The sequence below is a fragment of the Sus scrofa genome, chromosome 15 (genome assembly GCF_000003025.6).
Source record: "Sus scrofa isolate TJ Tabasco breed Duroc chromosome 15, Sscrofa11.1, whole genome shotgun sequence".
Lineage (NCBI taxonomy): Eukaryota > Metazoa > Chordata > Mammalia > Artiodactyla > Suidae > Sus > Sus scrofa.
Window position 1 is genome coordinate 75,875,019 of NC_010457.5, and position 20,297 is coordinate 75,895,315.

General features: G+C 38.4%; 1 protein-coding gene across 1 annotated transcript; it reads left to right on the top strand.

Moving 5' to 3' along the window:
* KLHL41 (kelch like family member 41) lies at nucleotides 676-18,771 on the top strand. The gene is made up of 6 exons (XM_003359548.5): nucleotides 676-2,026; nucleotides 6,861-7,018; nucleotides 7,135-7,242; nucleotides 10,602-10,787; nucleotides 13,202-13,348; nucleotides 18,026-18,771. The coding sequence occupies exons 1-6, from the start codon at nucleotides 917-919 to the stop codon at nucleotides 18,135-18,137; spliced, it is 1,821 nt and encodes a 606-aa protein (XP_003359596.1). The 5' UTR covers nucleotides 676-916; the 3' UTR covers nucleotides 18,138-18,771.

Consider the following 20,297-nt stretch of genomic DNA (forward strand, 5'->3'; position numbering starts at 1 on the left):
CACAGGAGCTAATTTTTCTTTTTTCTTTCCCTAGTGTTAGCTTTTAACCTTTTTTTTTTTTTTTTTCTGGTCTTGATTCCTTTTAACTTTTGCCTTTAATTTGCTTGTTTTATTCTTATTATTATTTGCCACATCAAGTACTTTGTAGAGCAGGGCCAGGTGTGAACAAATTAGATAATTTTACAATTTAACTCAATACTAATTATAGTTTTTCCGCCTGAGAATAAAGATAATTTAGAATGTCTTAGAAAATTAGCAGTTTCCCTGCATTTATTTCAATCATGATGGGGAGTATTATTCTAAAGTTTAAAAAAAAAAACTGTAATTAGAGTAACTAAGTAGAAGTTTTATGTTTCCTACATCTAAAAGAAAATTACATATCCCACTGTTTTAGGTAGAAAATAAAAATTTGTGTGTAACAGTTATTGGAAAGTTATGAGTATCCAAATGAACTCACCTCATATTCTTGACCTTTGCATCATTAATTCAGATAGCCAAGTAGTTTGCCACTAGACCATTTTTAGCGGACTGACTCATTTTTATGATTCAGTTTTCTGTTAGTTCAATAAGCATTTTCTTGTGGTAGCCTTTAATAGCATACCTCCTAATACCTTATGTATTTTAAAGCTTTCCACCTCATTTAAATCTCTTGTTTCTTAGCTGTTTCCTTAGTGATTAAAAGTTCCAGTTGTGCCTTTCAATCTGTAACAGCTGCAAGAACAACTCTTCTTTCCAAACCAGCTCTCTCTCCTAAATTCCCGTTGTTAGAGTTGGTATCTATATTTAGCTGGTGGGATTAAATTGCAAAGGCTTCAAGCTGGGCAAAGCACACTGATCTGCCTTTTTACTGCTAGACCTGTGTGCTGTGAGGAGCTAAGGCCTTAGTGTCCCCTTCCTTACCCAGGTTACTCACAAAATGGATTCCCAGCGGGAACTCGCAGAGGAACTGCGGCTTTATCAATCCACCCTGCTTCAGGATGGTCTAAAAGATCTCCTGGATGAGAAAAAATTCATCGATTGCACCCTAAAAGCAGGTGACAAAAGTCTTCCTTGCCACAGATTGATTTTGTCAGCGTGTAGTCCTTACTTTCGTGAGTATTTTTTATCTGAAATTGATGAGGCGAAAAAGAAGGAGGTAGTTCTAGATAATGTGGATCCTGCTGTACTGGATTTAATCATTAAATACCTATACTCTGCCACTATTGATCTCAACGATGGAAATGTGCAAGATATCTTTGCCTTGGCCAGCCGCTTTCAGATCCCCTCGGTGTTCACCGTCTGTGTTTCTTATCTTCAGAAAAGACTTGCTCCTGGTAACTGTCTAGCTATCCTAAGATTAGGACTTCTTCTCGACTGCCCAAGACTTGCCATCTCCGCTCGTGAATTTGTGTCTGATCGCTTTGTACAGATTTGTAAGGAAGAGGACTTTATGCAGTTGTCTCCACAGGAGCTGATCTCAGTCATTTCCAATGACAGCCTAAATGTAGAAAAGGAAGAAGCAGTCTTTGAGGCAGTGATGAAATGGGTGCGAACAGACAAAGAAAACAGGGTTAAAAACCTTAGCGAAGTGTTTGATTGTATCCGTTTTCGCCTCATGACAGAAAAATATTTTAAAGATCATGTTGAGAAAGATGACATAATTAAAAGCAACCCAGAACTCCAGAAAAAAATCAAAGTTCTCAAAGATGCCTTCGCAGGCAAACTCCCAGAACCCAGCAAAAACACAGAGAAGGCTGGGGCTGGTGAGGTGAATGGTGATGTTGGTGATGAAGATTTACTTCCTGGTTACCTGAATGACATTCCCAGGCATGGAATGTTTGTCAAAGACCTCATCCTCTTGGTTAATGACACAGCTGCGGTGGCTTACGATCCCACGGAAAATGAATGCTACCTTACTGCCCTGGCTGAGCAGATCCCTAGAAATCATTCCAGCATCGTCACCCAACAAAATCAGGTATATGTGGTCGGAGGACTATATGTGGATGAAGAAAATAAAGATCAGCCTCTACAGTCATACTTCTTCCAGGTAAGAAAGGCTGTTTTCATGTAAGTAGAGACATGAGGAAAGACTGTTGCTCACCATCCAGTTAGTTGACTTGTGAATTACTCAGACTGCTTGGATTTTTATTCTATTTGACATCCTATCCCAGTCCCTTGCACTTTCCCTACTTAGAGGGCTGGAAAATATGTAGTCAGTTACTGCATGTTAATGTTTAATAAACGTTTAGGTAAAGAATGAGGTTCTAATTAATGTATAAGTGATGGCTCCCGATTTTCTTTGCAGTCTTTTACCCAAAATGTCATGTTTGTAGTTGATTGTGACTGTAATCCTTTAAAACCCAGTCTTTTAGTAAAAACAACATTTAATCATGTATCCTCTTTCTGAAAAATAGGTTACTGCATTTCCCCAACTCAAAGTACTTGACATATTACAGAAAGTTATAATTGATCTGATTTTCTATCTTTTGCCAAGTTTCCTTGAACTGATTTGAAGTTCTTGGAGGTAGCATTTCATCTCTTATACATGGTGATTGCCTAAAATATAATTCTGTTGAAAGTGAAAAGGACTTATATACATATTTTACACACTTTGGATTACCTTCTAGGAAATACAAGTGTCATTGATTTGAATTAATTAATCATATTTAGAAATTTTTATTTATGATAAATATGCAAATTTATTTAGATCAGAGTTATACTTGGACACTACTGCAACTTAGTCTGTTTTATGAGGCCATAGAAAGTTTCCAAAAAAATAAATCCTCCTCAACTAACAGATTCTTTGTTGTTTGTTTCAAAGGAGTACGTTTCATATCATCAGCGTATTATACTTTACCAGTTTATGAAGGAATCAGTGGCTTAACCTTCGTCTTTAATAATGCCAATAGCAGTACTTTGTAGCTGACAGATAGCTCAAACAAGTTTGTTTAGGTCATAACTACTCATGACCTGAGGCTTCTGGGCACTTGAGTTGGAAAGGCCAAAGATAAATAAGTGTAGAATGTCATACCACTGTCACTGAGTGCTCTCAAAGTGTGTAACATACTGTGCATTTACAAAATATATCCTTTAGCTAGCTTTTCTAATCTCGAAAAAATGTAATTGTAATAAAACATGTTAGTCATGCTTCTTAATTTTCAGAGTTCCATTAAAGAATGTAACTATGAAATATAAAATAAAATAGAAGCTATAATCATAAGTATTTGAATGAAGACCAGAGAATTTCCTAAGCTCTAATTTTAAATTCAGATAAATTTCAGAAATAGTAAATTCAATTGAAAAGGCAATAATTATATCTAGGAAGTAAAAGTGATATCAAAACCCAGACAGGGAGTTCCCATCATGGCACAGTGGTCAATGAATCCGACTAAGAACCATGAGGTTACGGGTTCCATCCCTGGCCTTGCTCAGTGGGTTAACGATCCCTCGTTCTGTGGCTCTGGTGTAGGCCGGTGGCTACAGCTCTGATTGGACCCCTAGCCTGGGAACTGCCATATGCCATGAGAGCAGCCCAAGAAATGGCAAAAAGACCAAAAAAAAATATTAATAAAATAAAAATAAAAACCCAGATACCTAGAAATCATAGATCCAAAGAATATCCTTATATTTATTCTCTTCCATCCTGTTAATAACCCTACTTTTATTAACACAGCCTCTCATTTCCGGTTCAAGAAATCTACTTGATGTTCTTTATAGCGACAAAAACAGTTGTGCAAAGTTGAAAGGGTCAACTCCCTGTCATTTCCCATGTCTTGCTCCTTTTTAAAAGCACAAATAGTGGATTAGAAGCCGGGAAAAAAACACCTGAACATAAAAGAGGGTTATGACTCACAAGAAAATATATGTATGAGAACTTCAGGTTTTGTATCTTCTGCTTGGTCACCTCTGTTTATTTTATTTTGTCTTTTTGGGGCCACACCCTTTGGCATATGGAACGTCCCAGGCTAGGGGTCCAATCGGAGCTGTAGCCACCAGCCTACACCACAGCCACGCTGGATACAAGCTGCTTCTGCAACCTACACCACAGCTCACCACAATGCCAGATCCTTAACCTACTGAGTGAGTCCAGGGATCAAACCCACATCCTCATGGTTGCTAGTCGGGTTCGCGAACCACTGAACCACGACGGGAACTCTGGCCACCTCTGTTTAAGATGTATTAAGTTAGAATTAACATGACCTTTGATTGCATACTAGAATTAGCTTATGAGAATTTTTTTACCCAGGTAAGAGAGGTTTTTTTCCATAAAATTAATTTCTTCTATCTTTAAACAGTACCACATCTGAAAGTAATTTAGGTCCAATCTCTAGTTTTAAGGATGAGAAAACTGGAGCCAGAAAGGTTAAATAGCTTGACAGCTCCTCTGTTAGGAACAAAAACAAAAACAAAAAAACCTGGCAGGCAGTCTACTGTCTCATCTACTGTAGGAAGGGCCCTATGGGTGATGCGGGGGGGGGGTAGACGATATTGTATAATATGGGCAGTATACTCTGGTTTGGACAGCTGCGTTCCCACTGAAAAAAACAAACTATGTATATATAGAGAGTGCATCGAATATCATTTAAGAGCTCTGTGAGCTTGGGCAAGTTATTTCACCTCTCTGTGCCTCAATTTCCTCATCTGTAAAACGGAGATAATAGAAGCGCCTATCCTGGAGGACTAAATGAGATTACCTGTGTAAGGCATGTAGTATGAAGCCTATCACAGAGTAAAAACTCCATAAATGGGTTGTTTTGTTTGTTTTTTTTGGCTGCACCATAGCTTGTGGAAGTTCCCAGGCCAGGAATCAAACTCACGCCACAGCAGTGACAATGCCAAATCCTTAACCACTAGGCCACCAGGGAATTCCTATAAATGTTTGTTATTGCTACTACATTACATACCACTTTCTTGGTAAAGGATTTTTTTTTTAAAAATGAAAACATTCGTGATCACAATCTAGATGTTGAAATTAGTGAAGACAAACTAACAATGTATGTGTGGGGATTAAACTGCTCATGTCCTCTGGTTTTAATTAGTGCTTTGCTTTAACCAAGGTTACTAGACCAGGTAGAGATAGGTTTCCATATAGACCCCTCCCTATATACTACAGCCTTTAATATAGGCCGCTATTCTTAGTATCCAATTATTCTGAGTTGTATTCTTTATTCTTCTCTCCTATAGAAGTAGCACTAGAGAGAACAGCAAATCTGTGCCTGTGCTTCCTCAGGAAGCCATTTTCTTGCGCCTTAGTGTCCTAAAATTCAAGGTGGAAAATCTTAAAATTACCAATAGTAAATACTAAAGCTGATACCAGCCATACCAGAATCACTGACCCCAGAGAATGGGCTCCTGGAGGGCTGTCTTAGGCTTGTGGCATTGGCAATTAGCAAAAACAAGGAAAGTTACTTCCAAAGAGAGGGGCTGGTGGTATTTCAAATGACTCCCAATAAAAGGCTAGGATGTTAAAGGCTGTAACACCTGCCTATATCTGAAGTAATAAAGTGAAGCATAGAGAATCTCAAAATGTGCAAGGAAAGAAAACAGATAATGCCTTAACATCCCAGTTGCCTGTGAACTGAGCGACAGTTCCAGCTGTCCCAGGTGCCAGCTTAAGAGCCTGTTAAATATAGCATTGGGGGTCACTCACATACTGTGACCCTCCCTACAGTGGCAACCTCTCTTTCCCCAGTGTCCTACAGTATTATGATTCCTTGGAATTCCCATAGTGGCTCAGCAGTAATGAACCCAACTAGTATCCTTGAGGACTCAGGTTTGATCCCTGGCCTCACTCAGTGGGTTAAGGATCTGGTGTTGCCGTGAGCTGTGATGTAGGTCACAGACGAAGCCTGGACCCGGAGTTGCTGTGACTATGGTGTAGGCCGGCAGCTGCAGCTCCAATTTGACCCCCCTAGTCTGGGAACTTCCATATGCCACAGGTGGACAAAAAATAAATAAGAAGTATTATGGGGAGTTCCCGTCGTGGCGCAGTGGTTAACGAATCTGACTAGGAACCATGGGGTTGTGGGTTCAACCCTGCCTTGCTCAGTGGATTAGGGATCCGGCATTGCCGTGAGCTGTGGTGTAGGTTGCAGATGCGGCTCGGATCCCACGTTGCTGTGGCTCTGGTGTAGCCCGGCGGCTACAGCTCCGATTGGACCCCTAGCCTGGGAACCTCCATATGCCGCGGGAGTGGCCCAAGAAATAATAGCAAAAAAGACCAAAAAAAAAAAAAAAAAAAGTATTATGATTCCTTGTTCAAACTTGAACAGGCAATGTGAGAAGACAAATTGACAAGAAATCTCACAGTTCTTACTAATCTCTGATGACTCTATTTTATTCTCACTTTCCTTTCTTCAAGTTCTGCAGATTTAGATACTTGTAGCTAATTTGGAAGGCCAAGCATATTTTCTCATTTTTCTGGGTATTTCAAAGGTCAAATATGATTCTTTGAGGATGTAGGTGTTTTGGGGTTTTTTTTGTCTTTTGTTTGTTTGTTTGTTTTTTGTCTTTTTGCCATTTCTTGGGCTGCTCCTGCGGCATATGGAGGTTCCCAGGCTAGAGGTCTAATCAGAGCTGTAGCCACTGGCCTACACCACAGCCACAGCAACATGGCATCCGAGATGCGTCTGCGACCTACACCACAGCTCACGGCAACTTTGGATCCTTAAGCCACTGAGCAAGGCCAGGGATCGAACCCGCAACCTCATGGTTCCTAATCGGATTCGTTTAACCACTGCGTCACAATGGGAACTCTGAGGATGTAGTTTTACTTGTGAGTTCTTTGATTATCTCAATGAATTCTGAACAAGTAAAGCATAGTGTATTTTTTGGTACATCTGTAACAAGCTCCACAATTTCTCATGGACTTTTTATTTCAGCTTGATAACATAGCATCTGAGTGGGTTGGACTTCCACCTCTGCCTTCGGCCAGGTGTCTCTTCGGTCTGGGAGAGGTAGATGAGAAAATCTATGTAGTCGCAGGCAAAGACCTTCAAACAGAGGCTTCGCTGGATTCAGTATTATGCTATGATCCTGTGTAAGTTGGCATGACATTCCCATTTCCTAATCATTCAGGTATATGTGGCCTATAATATAATTTTAGAACCTGAAATTTACTGAAAGCATATAAATTCTATCATCTTCTGATTTTAGGACGGCAAAATGGAATGAAGTTAAAAAACTTCCTATCAAAGTCTATGGCCATAGTGTGATTTCACATAAGGGAATGATATATTGTCTTGGAGGAAAGACAGATGACAAGTAAGTACCCTGAAATTTCCCTATGGTTTATAGCCAAGTGATTTTTTTTTATTACAAGAGTTCCTTCCTGTTTTCATTTGAATCTACATACTGAAATGGGACTTGGTTCTCACCTATATTTTGGAAAAAAAATTTCAGAATAAAATTTTGAGAAGTTATTGGAGAATATTAAAAATGATTTGTGAAGGAAAACTATAAAATTTTAAAGTTGCTAAAGTCAATTTTTATATGCTTAACATCTTACTGGAAATGAGCGTAATATCTCCATCTTAAGCCTTCTCACAGTGGAAAAGCAGCACTTAGGAGCATAATCAAGTCTTTTATTTGGCTAATTTATAATTATATTTTACTACATTAAAGCTAATGGATTTTTTTACTAATTTAACTATACGTAGATAAAAAGTGAGTGTATCTCTTTAATGTATTTAAAATATAACTAAAATAATAGTGCATTTTAAAATCATGGATTTGTACTTTACATTCAAGAGAGAGTTGAGTTTGAAACTGAAAAGAATGGTGACTGAAAAGGGGGCATTTCTTTCCTCAGCAGTGTTTTACCTAGTTACTCTTGGACAGGTGATATTCAAAATATTTAACAACTGATCATAAACAGGCACTGATCAAACAGAATAGATAGATGCCTGATATACCCAGTAGTACCCAAGCTATTATAAGAAAGGTTGGAATTTCACATTACTTGATGTCCCCTCAAGGGACAGGTAATTAGAGAAAAGATCTTATACCCCAAAAGGAGAAGTGAGTTCAGAGTGCTCCAGAAGTCTGTTAAGCCAATAAGAAACCTGTCTGGTAAAACAAAGATTTTTCAGTTTCAATACTGAAAATAAATTTCATGCCCCCTGAAAACTCTGCCTTATTTGGCTTGTCTTCCTCATTTGCCCAGATTGTTTAAGAGATGTCCAATCCTGGAACAGGAGCCAGAATTAAGAATTTAAGGGCAAAACGGAAACGGAGAGTAAAATATGGAAATATGCTAGAATTAAAGAACTCTATATTTTGTAGTTAATAATTGATGGTTAGCATTCCATTAAAGTGACATATATTACAGGAAACGTGATTTTAAAAAGCAATGGAGGAGTTCCCATTGTAGTTCAGCAAGTTAAGAACCCAATGTAGTCTCCGTGGAGATATGGGTTCAATTCCTGGCCTCACTCAGTGGGTTGCTGCAAGCTATGGCATAGGTTGCAGATGTGGCTCAGATCCAGTGTTGCTGTAGCTGTGGCATAGGTCTTAGCTGCAGCTCCAATTGGACCCCTAGACCAGGAACTTCCATATGCCACAGGTGCGGCCAAGAAAAGGAAAAAGAAAAAAGAAAAAAAAAGGTAATGGGTTTTTACAAAATCGAAGCATAATCAAAGTAATTTGTTCAGATACATTTATATTCTCCTTAATGCAAAATAAACATTTAAAGGAAGGCCGTATTATAAAACCACTGACTGCAAAATTTTATTTGGGGCATTTTTCCTGAGTAAATGGAATGGAAAATCTGTATTAGTGTTATGACTTTGGAAACATAGTGACCCTGCCAAATGATTTAAATTGTTTCCTTCAAGTGGTATTAGTAACCAGGAAATTGATATGTCAGTAAGAAACATACAGGTCTTGTCAGTAAGAACATATTAATCTTGAGAATATGATTAACCAAGACAGCATTGCTTGACAAATGCCAAAGTCAAGAACTTTGATATGAGTCATTACCTAAAAGTAAGCACTGAATTATGCTTGTTATTACCACTGAATTTGATTTTGGATTATGTTCTCCTTAAGTTTTAAGATAATAGTCATCGTCATATATTAGGGGAAATGCTTTACTCCAGATAGTTGGTCTTTTATAAAACCAAAGAAAAAAATCGTCCTCACAGAAAGTTGAGGTTTTGTTTGGTTGCTTTTTGGCTTTACCAAATATATCCAAATATGTATTATTTGGAATTTGAACTCCTATCAGTAAATGATGGATAACTTTAAGGAATCATAAGAACATACTAAGAAGGATAATTTAGGTAAGGCCAGGTTTTTTGGTATCATTTAGCATATAAAATTGTTTTCATTACTCATCAGCTCGAGTGACTAGTTGTCTAATCCGAGATTTTTTTTTTTTTTTTTTTTTTTGGCCACACCCTTGACCTATGGAAGTTCCTGGGCCAGGGACTGAATCTGAGCTGCAGCTGTGACCTATGCCACAGATGCAACACTGGATCCTTTAACCCACTGTGCGGGCCAGTATCAAACCCATACCTCCACAGTAACTTGAGCCACTGCAGAGACAACATCAGATCCTTAACCTGATGTGTCACAGCAGGAACTCCCCAGATTTCTTAAAATGTATTGGTGTATTTGTTGTAGACTTAAAATGAAATGTGCCATCATATTACATTTAGATTTAAAATAGGTACATTGACACCTAATTATTTTTAACTGATTCATTCCTAGGATATCCAGATAATGAAATGAGTAAACATTTTTGTTACTGAGGCACAATAAAGGTTTTATGAATTCTCTTAACTCTGTTCATGTTTTCCATTGAATTTAGAAGCAGATAGGATTAAAATATACTCTGGCTGGGCCTCCAGGCAATTGCCAAAAGCAAAGGTCCCTATTTCCCAGTAGTATAATTAAGTTATAAAAATAGTTCTGGTTCTCTTATCTGGAATTGTCCTTTGCTTGGTGACTATGTTCAGATTAAGAATTTTTCTGATCTGGAATTCCCTTCGTGGCTCAGCAGTTAACAAACCCAACTAGGATTCATGAGGATGTAGGTTCGATCCCTGGCCTCACTCAGTGTGTTGGGGATTCAGCCATGAGCTGTGGTGTAGGTCACAGACAGGCTCGGATCCTGCATTGCTGTGGCTGTGGCACAGGCTGGCAGCTGTAGCTCCAATTTGACCCTTAGCCTGGGATTCCATATGCTTCGGGTGTGGCCCTTAGAAAAAAAAGATTTTTTCTGATCCTCGGCTGTGCTGCATTTTTTTTTTTTTTTTTTTTTTGGTCTTTTTGCTATTTCTTTGGGCCACTCCTGCAGCATATGGAGGTCCCAGGCTAGGGGTAGAATCAGAGCTGTAGCTACCAGCCTACACCAGAGCCACAGCAACGCAGGATCCGAGCCGCGTCTGCAACCTACACCACAGCTCACGGCAACGCCAGATCCTTAACCCACTGAGCAAGGCCAGGGTCCGAACCCACAACCTCATGGTTCCTAGTCGGATTCGTTAACCACTGTGCCACGACGGGAACTCCTGTGCTACATATTTTAAAGGAGAAACAAAGCTAAATGATTAGTGAAGTTGCTTCTTTCAAAAAAGAAGTTTCTAAAAGGACCACTTTGTTGTGTTTTATATTTACAGAAAGTGTACAAACAGGGTGTTTATCTACAACCCCAAAAAAGGAGATTGGAAAGATCTAGCTCCAATGAAAACCCCTCGTTCCATGTTTGGAGTAGCGGTCCATAAAGGCAAAATTGTGATTGCTGGGGGTGTCACCGAAGATGGTCTTTCAGCTTCAGTTGAGGCTTTTGACCTTACCACCAACAAGTAAGCTGCTATTTCTTACTACACTATATGAATCACTATAATTTTTAATTTTTAACTTTTGGATAAAAATTAATCTTTCTCACTATAACATGGGGAGAGGAGGGTAGGGAAGCAAGAATTGCAGAGGAAGTATCTTCATCTGGGCTTCTCTTGCTATTATGGGTGTGAAATGCCTAACATTTTGACACATGATGTATGTTTGTAATTTGGAACACATGACCCTCAGTATAACATTGGAGTGATTAATTTGTCCTTACTTGTTTTAACTTTGTGAATTTAGTCATGCAAAGGCAATACTTCACAATAAGTCCATACATGTAGATGGATATACACATCTCTACTGAGTTACTTGATTTGAAGTATATAGTTTCTTTAACGATGAATGTTTCAGATGTTTCTTTTATACTCTTCCCCCTCCCATCTTTTTAGGGCCATACCCATGGCATATAGAGGTTCCGGGGCTAGAGGTCAAATCAGAGCTGTAGCTGCCGGCCTACACCACAGCCACAGTAATGCAGGATCTGAGCAGCGTCTTTGACCTACACCATAGCTCACGGCAATACCGGATCCTTAACCCACTGAGCGGGGCCAGGGATCAAAGCTGCATCTCATAGATACTAGTCGGATTTGTTTCTGCTGCACCACGATGGGAACTCCTGGCAGATATTCTTTATACAGAATTAGTTCTTTTCAAATTTTTTGAGCTCACACATCTGGATGAGTTTTATGCTCTTAGTTTAGCAATGAAGAAAAACTTAGAGCACTATTAATACTTTTTTTTAAGGAATTATGTATGCCTGATTACAAAATAGACTTTAGTTAATCTGAAAATTACAAATGGTTTTATGGAATTAGATTTTTATAATTAAAAATCATGTTTTTAGAATGACTAGCATCCATGAGGACACAGGTTTGATCCCTGCGGGCACAGCCCTAAAAAGACAAAAGACCAAAAAAAAAAATCATGTTTTTGAAGACTATAATATGGATAAACACTCACATTATAAGAAGTTAAAGAAGTGGCACAAAAATTGTAAATACTCTCTGTTCTTAGTTTTGTTCACATTATAGATGGATGTTTAAATTTATATGCATTTTTAAATGACAAATTATACCAAAATATTGATTATGATCATGAGTGATATTTTTTTTCTTCTATACCTTTCTATATTTTCTAGATTTTCCACGGTGTACATATATTACTTTTATAATTAGAAAAACTGATATGTTTATAGAAAAACTGAGATCCACCTTCAGTGCCAGAGTAATGGAATAGAGAGCTACTGAAATGACTAACTCATTCTAGACTCTCGATACTTCCAACTAATTTGATTGATTTTATATTTAATGGCCCTATTTCATTTGACTATTAACATTAGAAAGTTCCCGGAGTTCCCATTGTGGCTCAGTGGTTAATGAGTATCCATGAGGATTCGGGTTGGATCCCTGGCCTTGCTCAGTGGGTTAAGGATCCAGGCGTTGCTGGTGAGCTGCGGTGTATGTTGCAGACAGGGCTCAGATCCTGAGTTACTGCGGCTCTGGTGTGGCTGGCAGCTACAGCTCCAATTCAACCCCTAGCCTGGAAACCTCCATATGCTAAGGATGCAGCCCTAAAAAAACAAAACACACACATGCCAAAAAGAAAATTCCCTTAAATCCTTAATAGGATGAAGTGTAAGATATTAAAAAGAAAATTTCCAACCCTAATTCCTAAACTATCCTTATCACATGCTTCATTAAAAGGGGTTTGGAGATTTCTTAAGGAATAATGGAGATCAGAGTTTTTAAAAATTTGTATTAGCATTTGAATGAAATCTAATACAGTGGGCCTTGGAGCCCTAGAACTGCCCCCAAATTCCACTGTTATCACACATAATTTGATAACCACTGCTGAAGGTGCTAAATTATAAAGATGAAGTATTCGGGAGTTCCTGTCGTGGCGCAGTGGTTGACAAATCCGCCTAGGAACCATGGGGTTTTGGGTTCGATCCCTGGCCTTGCTCAGTGGGTTAAGGATCTGGCGTTGCCGTGAGCTGTGGTGTAGGTCGCAGACACGGCTCGGATCCCGCGTTGCTGTGGTTCTGGCGGAGGCGGGTGGCTACAGCTCCGATCGGACCCCTAGCCTGGGAACCTCCATATGCTGGGGGAGCGGCCCAAGAAGTGGCAAAAAGACAAAAAAAAAAAAAAAAAAGATGAAGTATTCAAGGCTTGGCATATCAAGGGCTTAAAAATCTAATCTGGTTACATCTTTCAAATAAAGGAATATTTAGATATTTTCAAGTAGCGAATTTCATCTTCTAACTTTGGATGCCTATGCTACTTGAACTTTTTAATTACAATCCCCTATAATTGTTCATTAAATATATTTAGTATTTTTTAAAGTTTTATATTAATTTATTTTTAACAATTCCTAGGTGGGAAGTAATGACTGAATTTCCCCAAGAAAGAAGCTCCATCAGTCTGGTCAGCCTGGCTGGGTCCCTGTATGCCATTGGTGGTTTTGCCATGATTCAGCTGGAATCTAAAGAGTTTGCACCCACCGAAGTCAATGACATATGGAAGTAAGTTTTCTTCACTCCAATTTCTGAAACAAATATTAAATTAAGTAACAGATAACTGATAAAACAATTTTGAAGTAAATACTAAGCCAGAATTTCCCAAGATGTATGCTACTTCTTGGTAGTGTACTAAGCACTCTTTGAACCTAACTGAACTTTTCCACATGCCACTTACTTAAGCAAGTACTGTTTCTAATTAGCTATGAGCTTAGGCAAGAACTTACAGGAACCTATTTCTTAATCAGTAAATGAGAGTTGGAGGACTGATCCTTTAAGCTCCCTTCCAGCTTTAAAAGTGGAAGGCTCCAGGCATCAAGTAGGCAAAAGCTACTTCAAACCACTTATCTTCCTACCAGAGAGTACTTTATTTCTTAAGAAAACAGCATTCTGGAGTTCCCATAGTGGCTCGGTGGTTAACGAATCCGATTAGGAACCATGAGGTTGCACGTTTGATCCCTGGCCTTGCTCAGTGGGTTAAGGATCCGGCATTGCTGTGCTCTGGATCCCAAGTTGCTGTGTCTGTGGTGTAGGCTGGTGGCTACAGCTCCAATTAAACCCCTAGCCTGGGAACCTCCATATGCTGCAGGTGCAGCCCTAGAAAAAACAAAAAGAAAAGAAAAAGAAAACAGAATTCTGAAGGAGTTTTTAACCCTCTTGAGTTTTCCATGAATTCATTAATTCTATTTTGAATCTAATTCAAATAGTTTTCCAGTTTTTGAGGGTTGAGTTACAAAAGCTTTTGAAAAAATAAAAAAGTGAAAAGCACAATCTATTTTCTCTCCCAGAGAGGTGCTGGGAAGTCTCCTAAGTATGACACTTGCAGCTGTTACTCAGTTGAACTATTTTACAGTTAAGCTTAAAATGAATGTATTTAAAGAGAAGGGGTGTGAGGAGTCACTGCTGTAGCGCAGTGGGTTAAGGATCTGGAGTTGTCACTGCAGCAGCTGGGGTTGCTATTGTGGCTTGGGTTTGATCCCTGGCCTGGGAACCTCCATGTGCCACAGGTGCAGCCCTAAAACACAAAAGAAAAAAAAAAGAAAAAAGAAATTTAGAATCCCAAGCCCCATCCCAGACCTACTCACTCAGTCAGAATCTTCATTTTAACAAGAGTCCCAGATGATCTGCTTGCACACTGAAGTTTTTAAGTACAGCTTTGGAAGATGATCAGATAGGCGGACCACTCAGTCTGAGAGTGAAAAGTAGATAACATCTATTCCATTCTTTTTTTTTTTAATGCAGTATACACTTTATTACTTTGTACTAATACATTCTCATATTACAAAGCAATTTAGTAGAAGAATGTTCCTTTTGATTTGAATCATCTGGATCTATTACATTCTTGAAACCATCACATGCCCTTTTCCCAGCTGGTGAACTGGAAGGCTGCAAAGCCAGTAGCTTGACCAAACAATTACTTTGTGCATCAGACATCATTTCCTTATGTTGTATCAGTAACTAGCTGTGTAGAGGGCAAGAAAACATGGCTTTAAAGGAAGTTAGCAATTACCTTTCTTGGAACATGGTGGAGGATAATGTGAGAAAAGAATGTGTATATATATATATATATATATATATTATACATATATTTTATATGTATATAAAGCTGGGTCCCTTTGCTGTACAGCAGAAATTGACAGAACATTGTAAATCAACTGTAATAATAAAAATGTTTTTTTAAAATAAAATAAAATTGTAGCCTACCTCCCAAACGACAAAAACCTATTACCTTTTTCCCTCCAAAGAAGAAAGAAAGAGAGAAACTGGAGATTTCCAGGAGAAAAGAGATTAGACTTAGCAAGACGGTGAGATAGGTAAAGACTGGAAGCAGCAGAAAAAAAGGGTGAAAAAATAGAGGGCTGAGAAGGTTAGGGTTTTTAGAAAATGGGAGTAGGCACTAAGAGTGAAGAGGCAGTGATCTTTCCTTTTTATTTTTGGCCATGCCTGAAGCATGAGGAAATTCCCGAACCTGGGATTGAACCCTTGCTACAGCAGTGATAACACCAGATCCTTAGCCCACTAGGACACAGGGGAACTCCAAGGCAGTGATTCTTAACACTGGCTGCATATTAAAATCAGCTAGGATGTTTTTTGAAATATACCAGTTCCTGGGCCTTCATGTAGACCAATTAAATCAGAATTTCTGCAAGTAGGACCTGGGCATCACTATTTCCTAAAACCTTCCCAGTTTACTCTAATGTACAGAAAGTGTTGAAAAACTCTGATATTAAGGAATGGTGCTATCAGCAGAGCCACTCTGGTTCCTAATGGTCATCCAAAGTCAAGTTGCATAGGAGGAAACTAGGCAGCAAAGGAAGTTTCAGCGTCCCCTGTTAAAAATACCTCTTATGTTACCGAAGGGAGCCTGAATGAGGGATTCCCTCAGATACATGGTTTATTTTGTGAGTAGGGCAATAGTTCTCAAACTTGCTTTCTCATTGGAATCCCCTAGGGAACTTTAAAAAGTACGATGCCTATGTTCCACCTCTGTTGAATATGATTTCATTGGTTTGGGGTATGGTCTGGGCTTTGGAACTTGCGAAAGTGCCCTGGATGATTCTAATATGTGGACAAGTTTGGGAACCACTGGATTTGGGAAAGGCAGAGGGAGCATTCATCATTATCTGCTTGGCTGTAAAATTTTAAATGTAGGTACAGGTATTTTCCATTTGGGTAATAACATTTGGAGCAATTAATTCTCAAACTTTGCTGCATATTAGAATCACTTTGGGAACTTTAAAAAAAATCCTCATGCCCAGGCCATACTCCACACCAATTAAGTCAACCTCCAAGCATGGGAGCCAGACATCAATATTTTAATATCCACAGGTGCTTCCAGTTTGCAGGTCACATTTGAGAACCAATGATCTGCAGTGGTTCTCAAGGCAGCATCAGCACCACCTGGGTACTTATTAGATACGCAAATTTTCAGGCCTCACCTCAGACCTACTGAAATTCTGGAAGTGAGGGCCAGCAATCTATGTTCTAACAGCCCTCCAGGAGACTCAGATATGCACTGAAGGTGGAAGCCACCGATCTATGGAAAGGCAGCTGCCTACTTGCCTTCAAATTACTGGTGAATTCACAGAAACAGGGATGAAAATAAGAGATGAAAACTATCAGTATACCACATCCTAAACCTAGAGATCTACTGTGATAGGGAAAAAAAATTTCTATTCTCATATATTTTTCTTTAAATCATTGCTACTTAGGGTTGGCTAAGGTGAAATAAATATAACTACTAGGAAACAAAAGCTTCATTTAACCTCTACCTCCTATGGCTTAAATGTGGACACTTTTTCATTAAGAAATTTAAAACTGTTCTTTATTGAATTAAAATTCTTGCTTCAAATTATGTATAGATAATTAAGGTTTTTCCCTTTATTAGTGGTAAAATATTTTTTGTCTACTTTTCTCTACATAAATGTCACTCTGGGAGTTCCCGTCGTGGAGCAGTGGTTAACGAATCCGACTAGGAACCATGAGGTTGCGGGTTCGATCCCTGGCCTTGCTCAGTGGGTTACGGATCCAGCATTGCTGTGGCTGTGGCGTAGGCTGGTGGCTACAGCTCTCATTAGACCCCTAGCTTGGGAACCTCCATATGCCACGGGAAGCGGCCCTAGAAAAAGGCAAAAAGACCAAAAAAAAAAAAAAAAAAAGTCACTCTGTGCACAGTACAACTGTTAGGGAGAATTACATTTGGACCATTGATGAAATTAAGTCAGATACTGCCTATCTTACACAGGCATCAGCTAATTTTAAAAATTGTTATTTTAAATCTCATTCGCTCATTATTGAATGATTTGGGGATGTTTTCTACGTGCCAAATATTGATAGCTTCTGGAGAAGAGAAGAAACTAAGGTGATAAGAGTTATTACCTGCCCTCAAATACCTCTGAACCTGTTGAGGACATAATTATAGGGAAAAAATTAAAATAGAATGATAATTGCTATAATAGATACTATGTAAAGGACAATGTGAGAAATAAAGAGAAAGCAACAAACTCTGCTTGAGGAAAGCAAGAAAGGCTTCAAAGAGAAGGCAGCGTTTGGGAGTTTCTCATACAGCGATGGCATTCCAGACATCAGGCAGAAGGAAAAGCAAACAGGTTTCAAAAGAATTCAGTTGTCTTTATCTTTAGAACCTTAATATTAAGAGCAGACAACAAGTTCTTACCTAATGTCAAGTGCAGTGTCTAAGAGCAGTATGCACAGAGGATAATAAAGGGGAAGGAGAACGGATTCCTAGAGAGTGACCACTAGTATTAGGGCCGTTCTAGGCCCTCCCTAATGTATGGGAAAAATTGGAACCATAATCAAAGCTACTGACAGTCCCCCCGTTCTTACTCTTTGCTGATCTTGACTCATGGGGACCACCCATCTTTATCAGCCAAAGGTGGATGATTAATTGCCTGTTACTTGTCATCTCTGGACAGTTTTCAATTCCCAGAGAAGGCTTAACTACTTAAGCATCCAGATTAAGTACTATGGCAGTAGTTTGGGCATATGCTCAGAGAATGCATATTTTTGGAGGAATTCAAGTGTTTAATCTACCAGTCAGGTGCATCCTCCTCTGGGTAAGAGCCAGTAGGATTTTCTTAGAGAACCACATTTGCATATATAACACAAAGAAGTCTATAGAACTATCTACTTAAAAACAACTTATTTTTTTTTTTCCATCAGGTATGAAGATGATAAAAAAGAATGGGCTGGGATGCTGAAGGAAATACGTTATGCTTCAGGAGCTAGTTGCCTAGCAACACGGTTAAATCTCTTCAAACTGTCTAAGCTGTAAACAAGAAGGTGGAAAAACATAATAGATTGGGAGGTGGTCTGTTGGGATAATAGGCTTTAATTTACCGTTTTTTAAAAAAGCCTATACAGAGAGTCATGTAGAAATTATTCACATTATTGTCTAAGAGATTAGCAGTGGGCTTCAAAACCTCAAAGTCATTGAATCTTCAGTGTAATAATCAAGAGTTTAAAACCATTTTCCAATAAGAAATTAAATATTAATTTGAACAGATTATTTCTTTTGTTAATCTCAATCAATTGTAAAGAGCTTCCTAAAATTGAGTTATGTACTAATCCTTTCATTTACATTGCTAAGGTAACTTTACACTCGTTTTCCATTACAAATGAAATTGGAGAATGAAATATATACATCCACATTTTTTAAAAATGTTTATAATAGCAAAAACTTTTCCTCATGCTTCAAGATATGACAAGAATCCTGTGCATTATATCAAAGATTATATGCCGTTAGAAAATGTTGGAAATGCTATTTGAGTATAATAAGTGGGTCTCATTTGAAGGGAAAAGCCTCTAAGTAAAAATAGTCAAATTCAAGTTGTCTTTCTTTTTTCTCCATTCTTTTTATGACACTGATATATGTGATTTAAATCAAATCATAAAGAATTTAATGAAAACTTGAAACAGTCTTCAAGTTATTAACTGCAGTATCTGTGGGAGAAGGTTGGAAGGTGGGTTTAGGATGGCTTGATTCTTTAACTGCTGGGGCAGAATTTGGGGCCAGTGGGTGGGATGAAGAAGGGTGTGTATACATTGGTTTAAGCTTTATCTATACTTTCAATGAAAAAGCTACCCACTTGCAAAATGTCTGAAAGAAAGAAGGTGACTGTGTTACTCTGTTTTCTGGGATGTGAAACGCTACATTCAGGCTATTTGTTCTTAGTGTACACAGTAGTTTGACACCTCAGTCTGTCCAAAACTATCACATTCAGTCTGCAAGTCATCAACTAATCATCACTATGGGTCTCACGTGCTTTCATAGACATGTTTGACTTCTAGCCTTACATGTGTTATTTTCTGAGAAGCTAAGGCTTGGAATTAATTTGGAGTATTCCATTATTACTTGTCAAGTAATTGCATAAAGAATATGAAATGTTCATGCAACTTTATTTTCTCTCCTATAAATATAGAAACATATTTAAGAAAAATCAGTTTTACTATAGATCTCTGGAGTAGAATCTTGAGTACTTTTTCATATTGAGAAATACTGAACTGTACCCTGAGTATACAATCGACAAATCTCAAAGGTGGGAAACTACAGGTTGTTTAGCAGGTAAATTGTTAGGAAAAGAAGGGAATGGAGGAGAGAGATTATAGATTAAGACAGACTTAAAAAGGGGGTTGGGGAATTATGGTATCTAGAGATACAAACCTGGGTGACAGAACTGTTAAGAGGAAGTCTTTACTATAAAAAGTATGATAGTAGCTACTTTAGGGGAGAGAGTGCTGATCAATGTGGACATGAGATTAAGTTGTAAAAATAATGCTTTGCAATGATGAAAATGTTCTGGGGAGTTCCCATTGTGGTTCAGTGGTTAATGAATCCAACTAGGAACCATGAGGTTGCAGGTTCGATCCCTGGCCTTGCTCAGTGGGTTAAAAGATCTGGGTTGCCGTGAATTGTGGTGTAGGTCGCAGACCCGGCTTGGATCCCAAGTTGCTGTGGCTCTGGCTTAGGCCAGCATCTACAGCTCTGATTAGACCCCCAGCCTGGGAACCTCCATATGCCTTGGGTACAGCCCTAGAAAGACATAAAAAAAAAAAAAAAAAAAGAAAAAAGAAAAAAAAAATGTTCTGGAAATAGTAATGACTGTTGTACAACTTTGTTAGTATACTAAATGGTATGTGAATTGTATCTCAGTGAAAAAAAGGACACTTCTGTTTATAACAACACCAGTTTTTTAGACAGAAAAATCATCAAAGAAAAATATAAAGATATATATACATGTATATACATATATGTGTGTGTGTGTGTATTCAAAGAAGGAACTGTAAACTCTTCAGTTTCTTAAAAGCTACCTGTCTTTTATGTTAAGAATTTAAAATAATTTCCCAATTAGATAAAGTATTTTCACTGTAAAATGTCTGTTTATTTTAATAGGTTTTCAATTGACCTTGACATCAGAGTTCCCTTTGTGGCTCA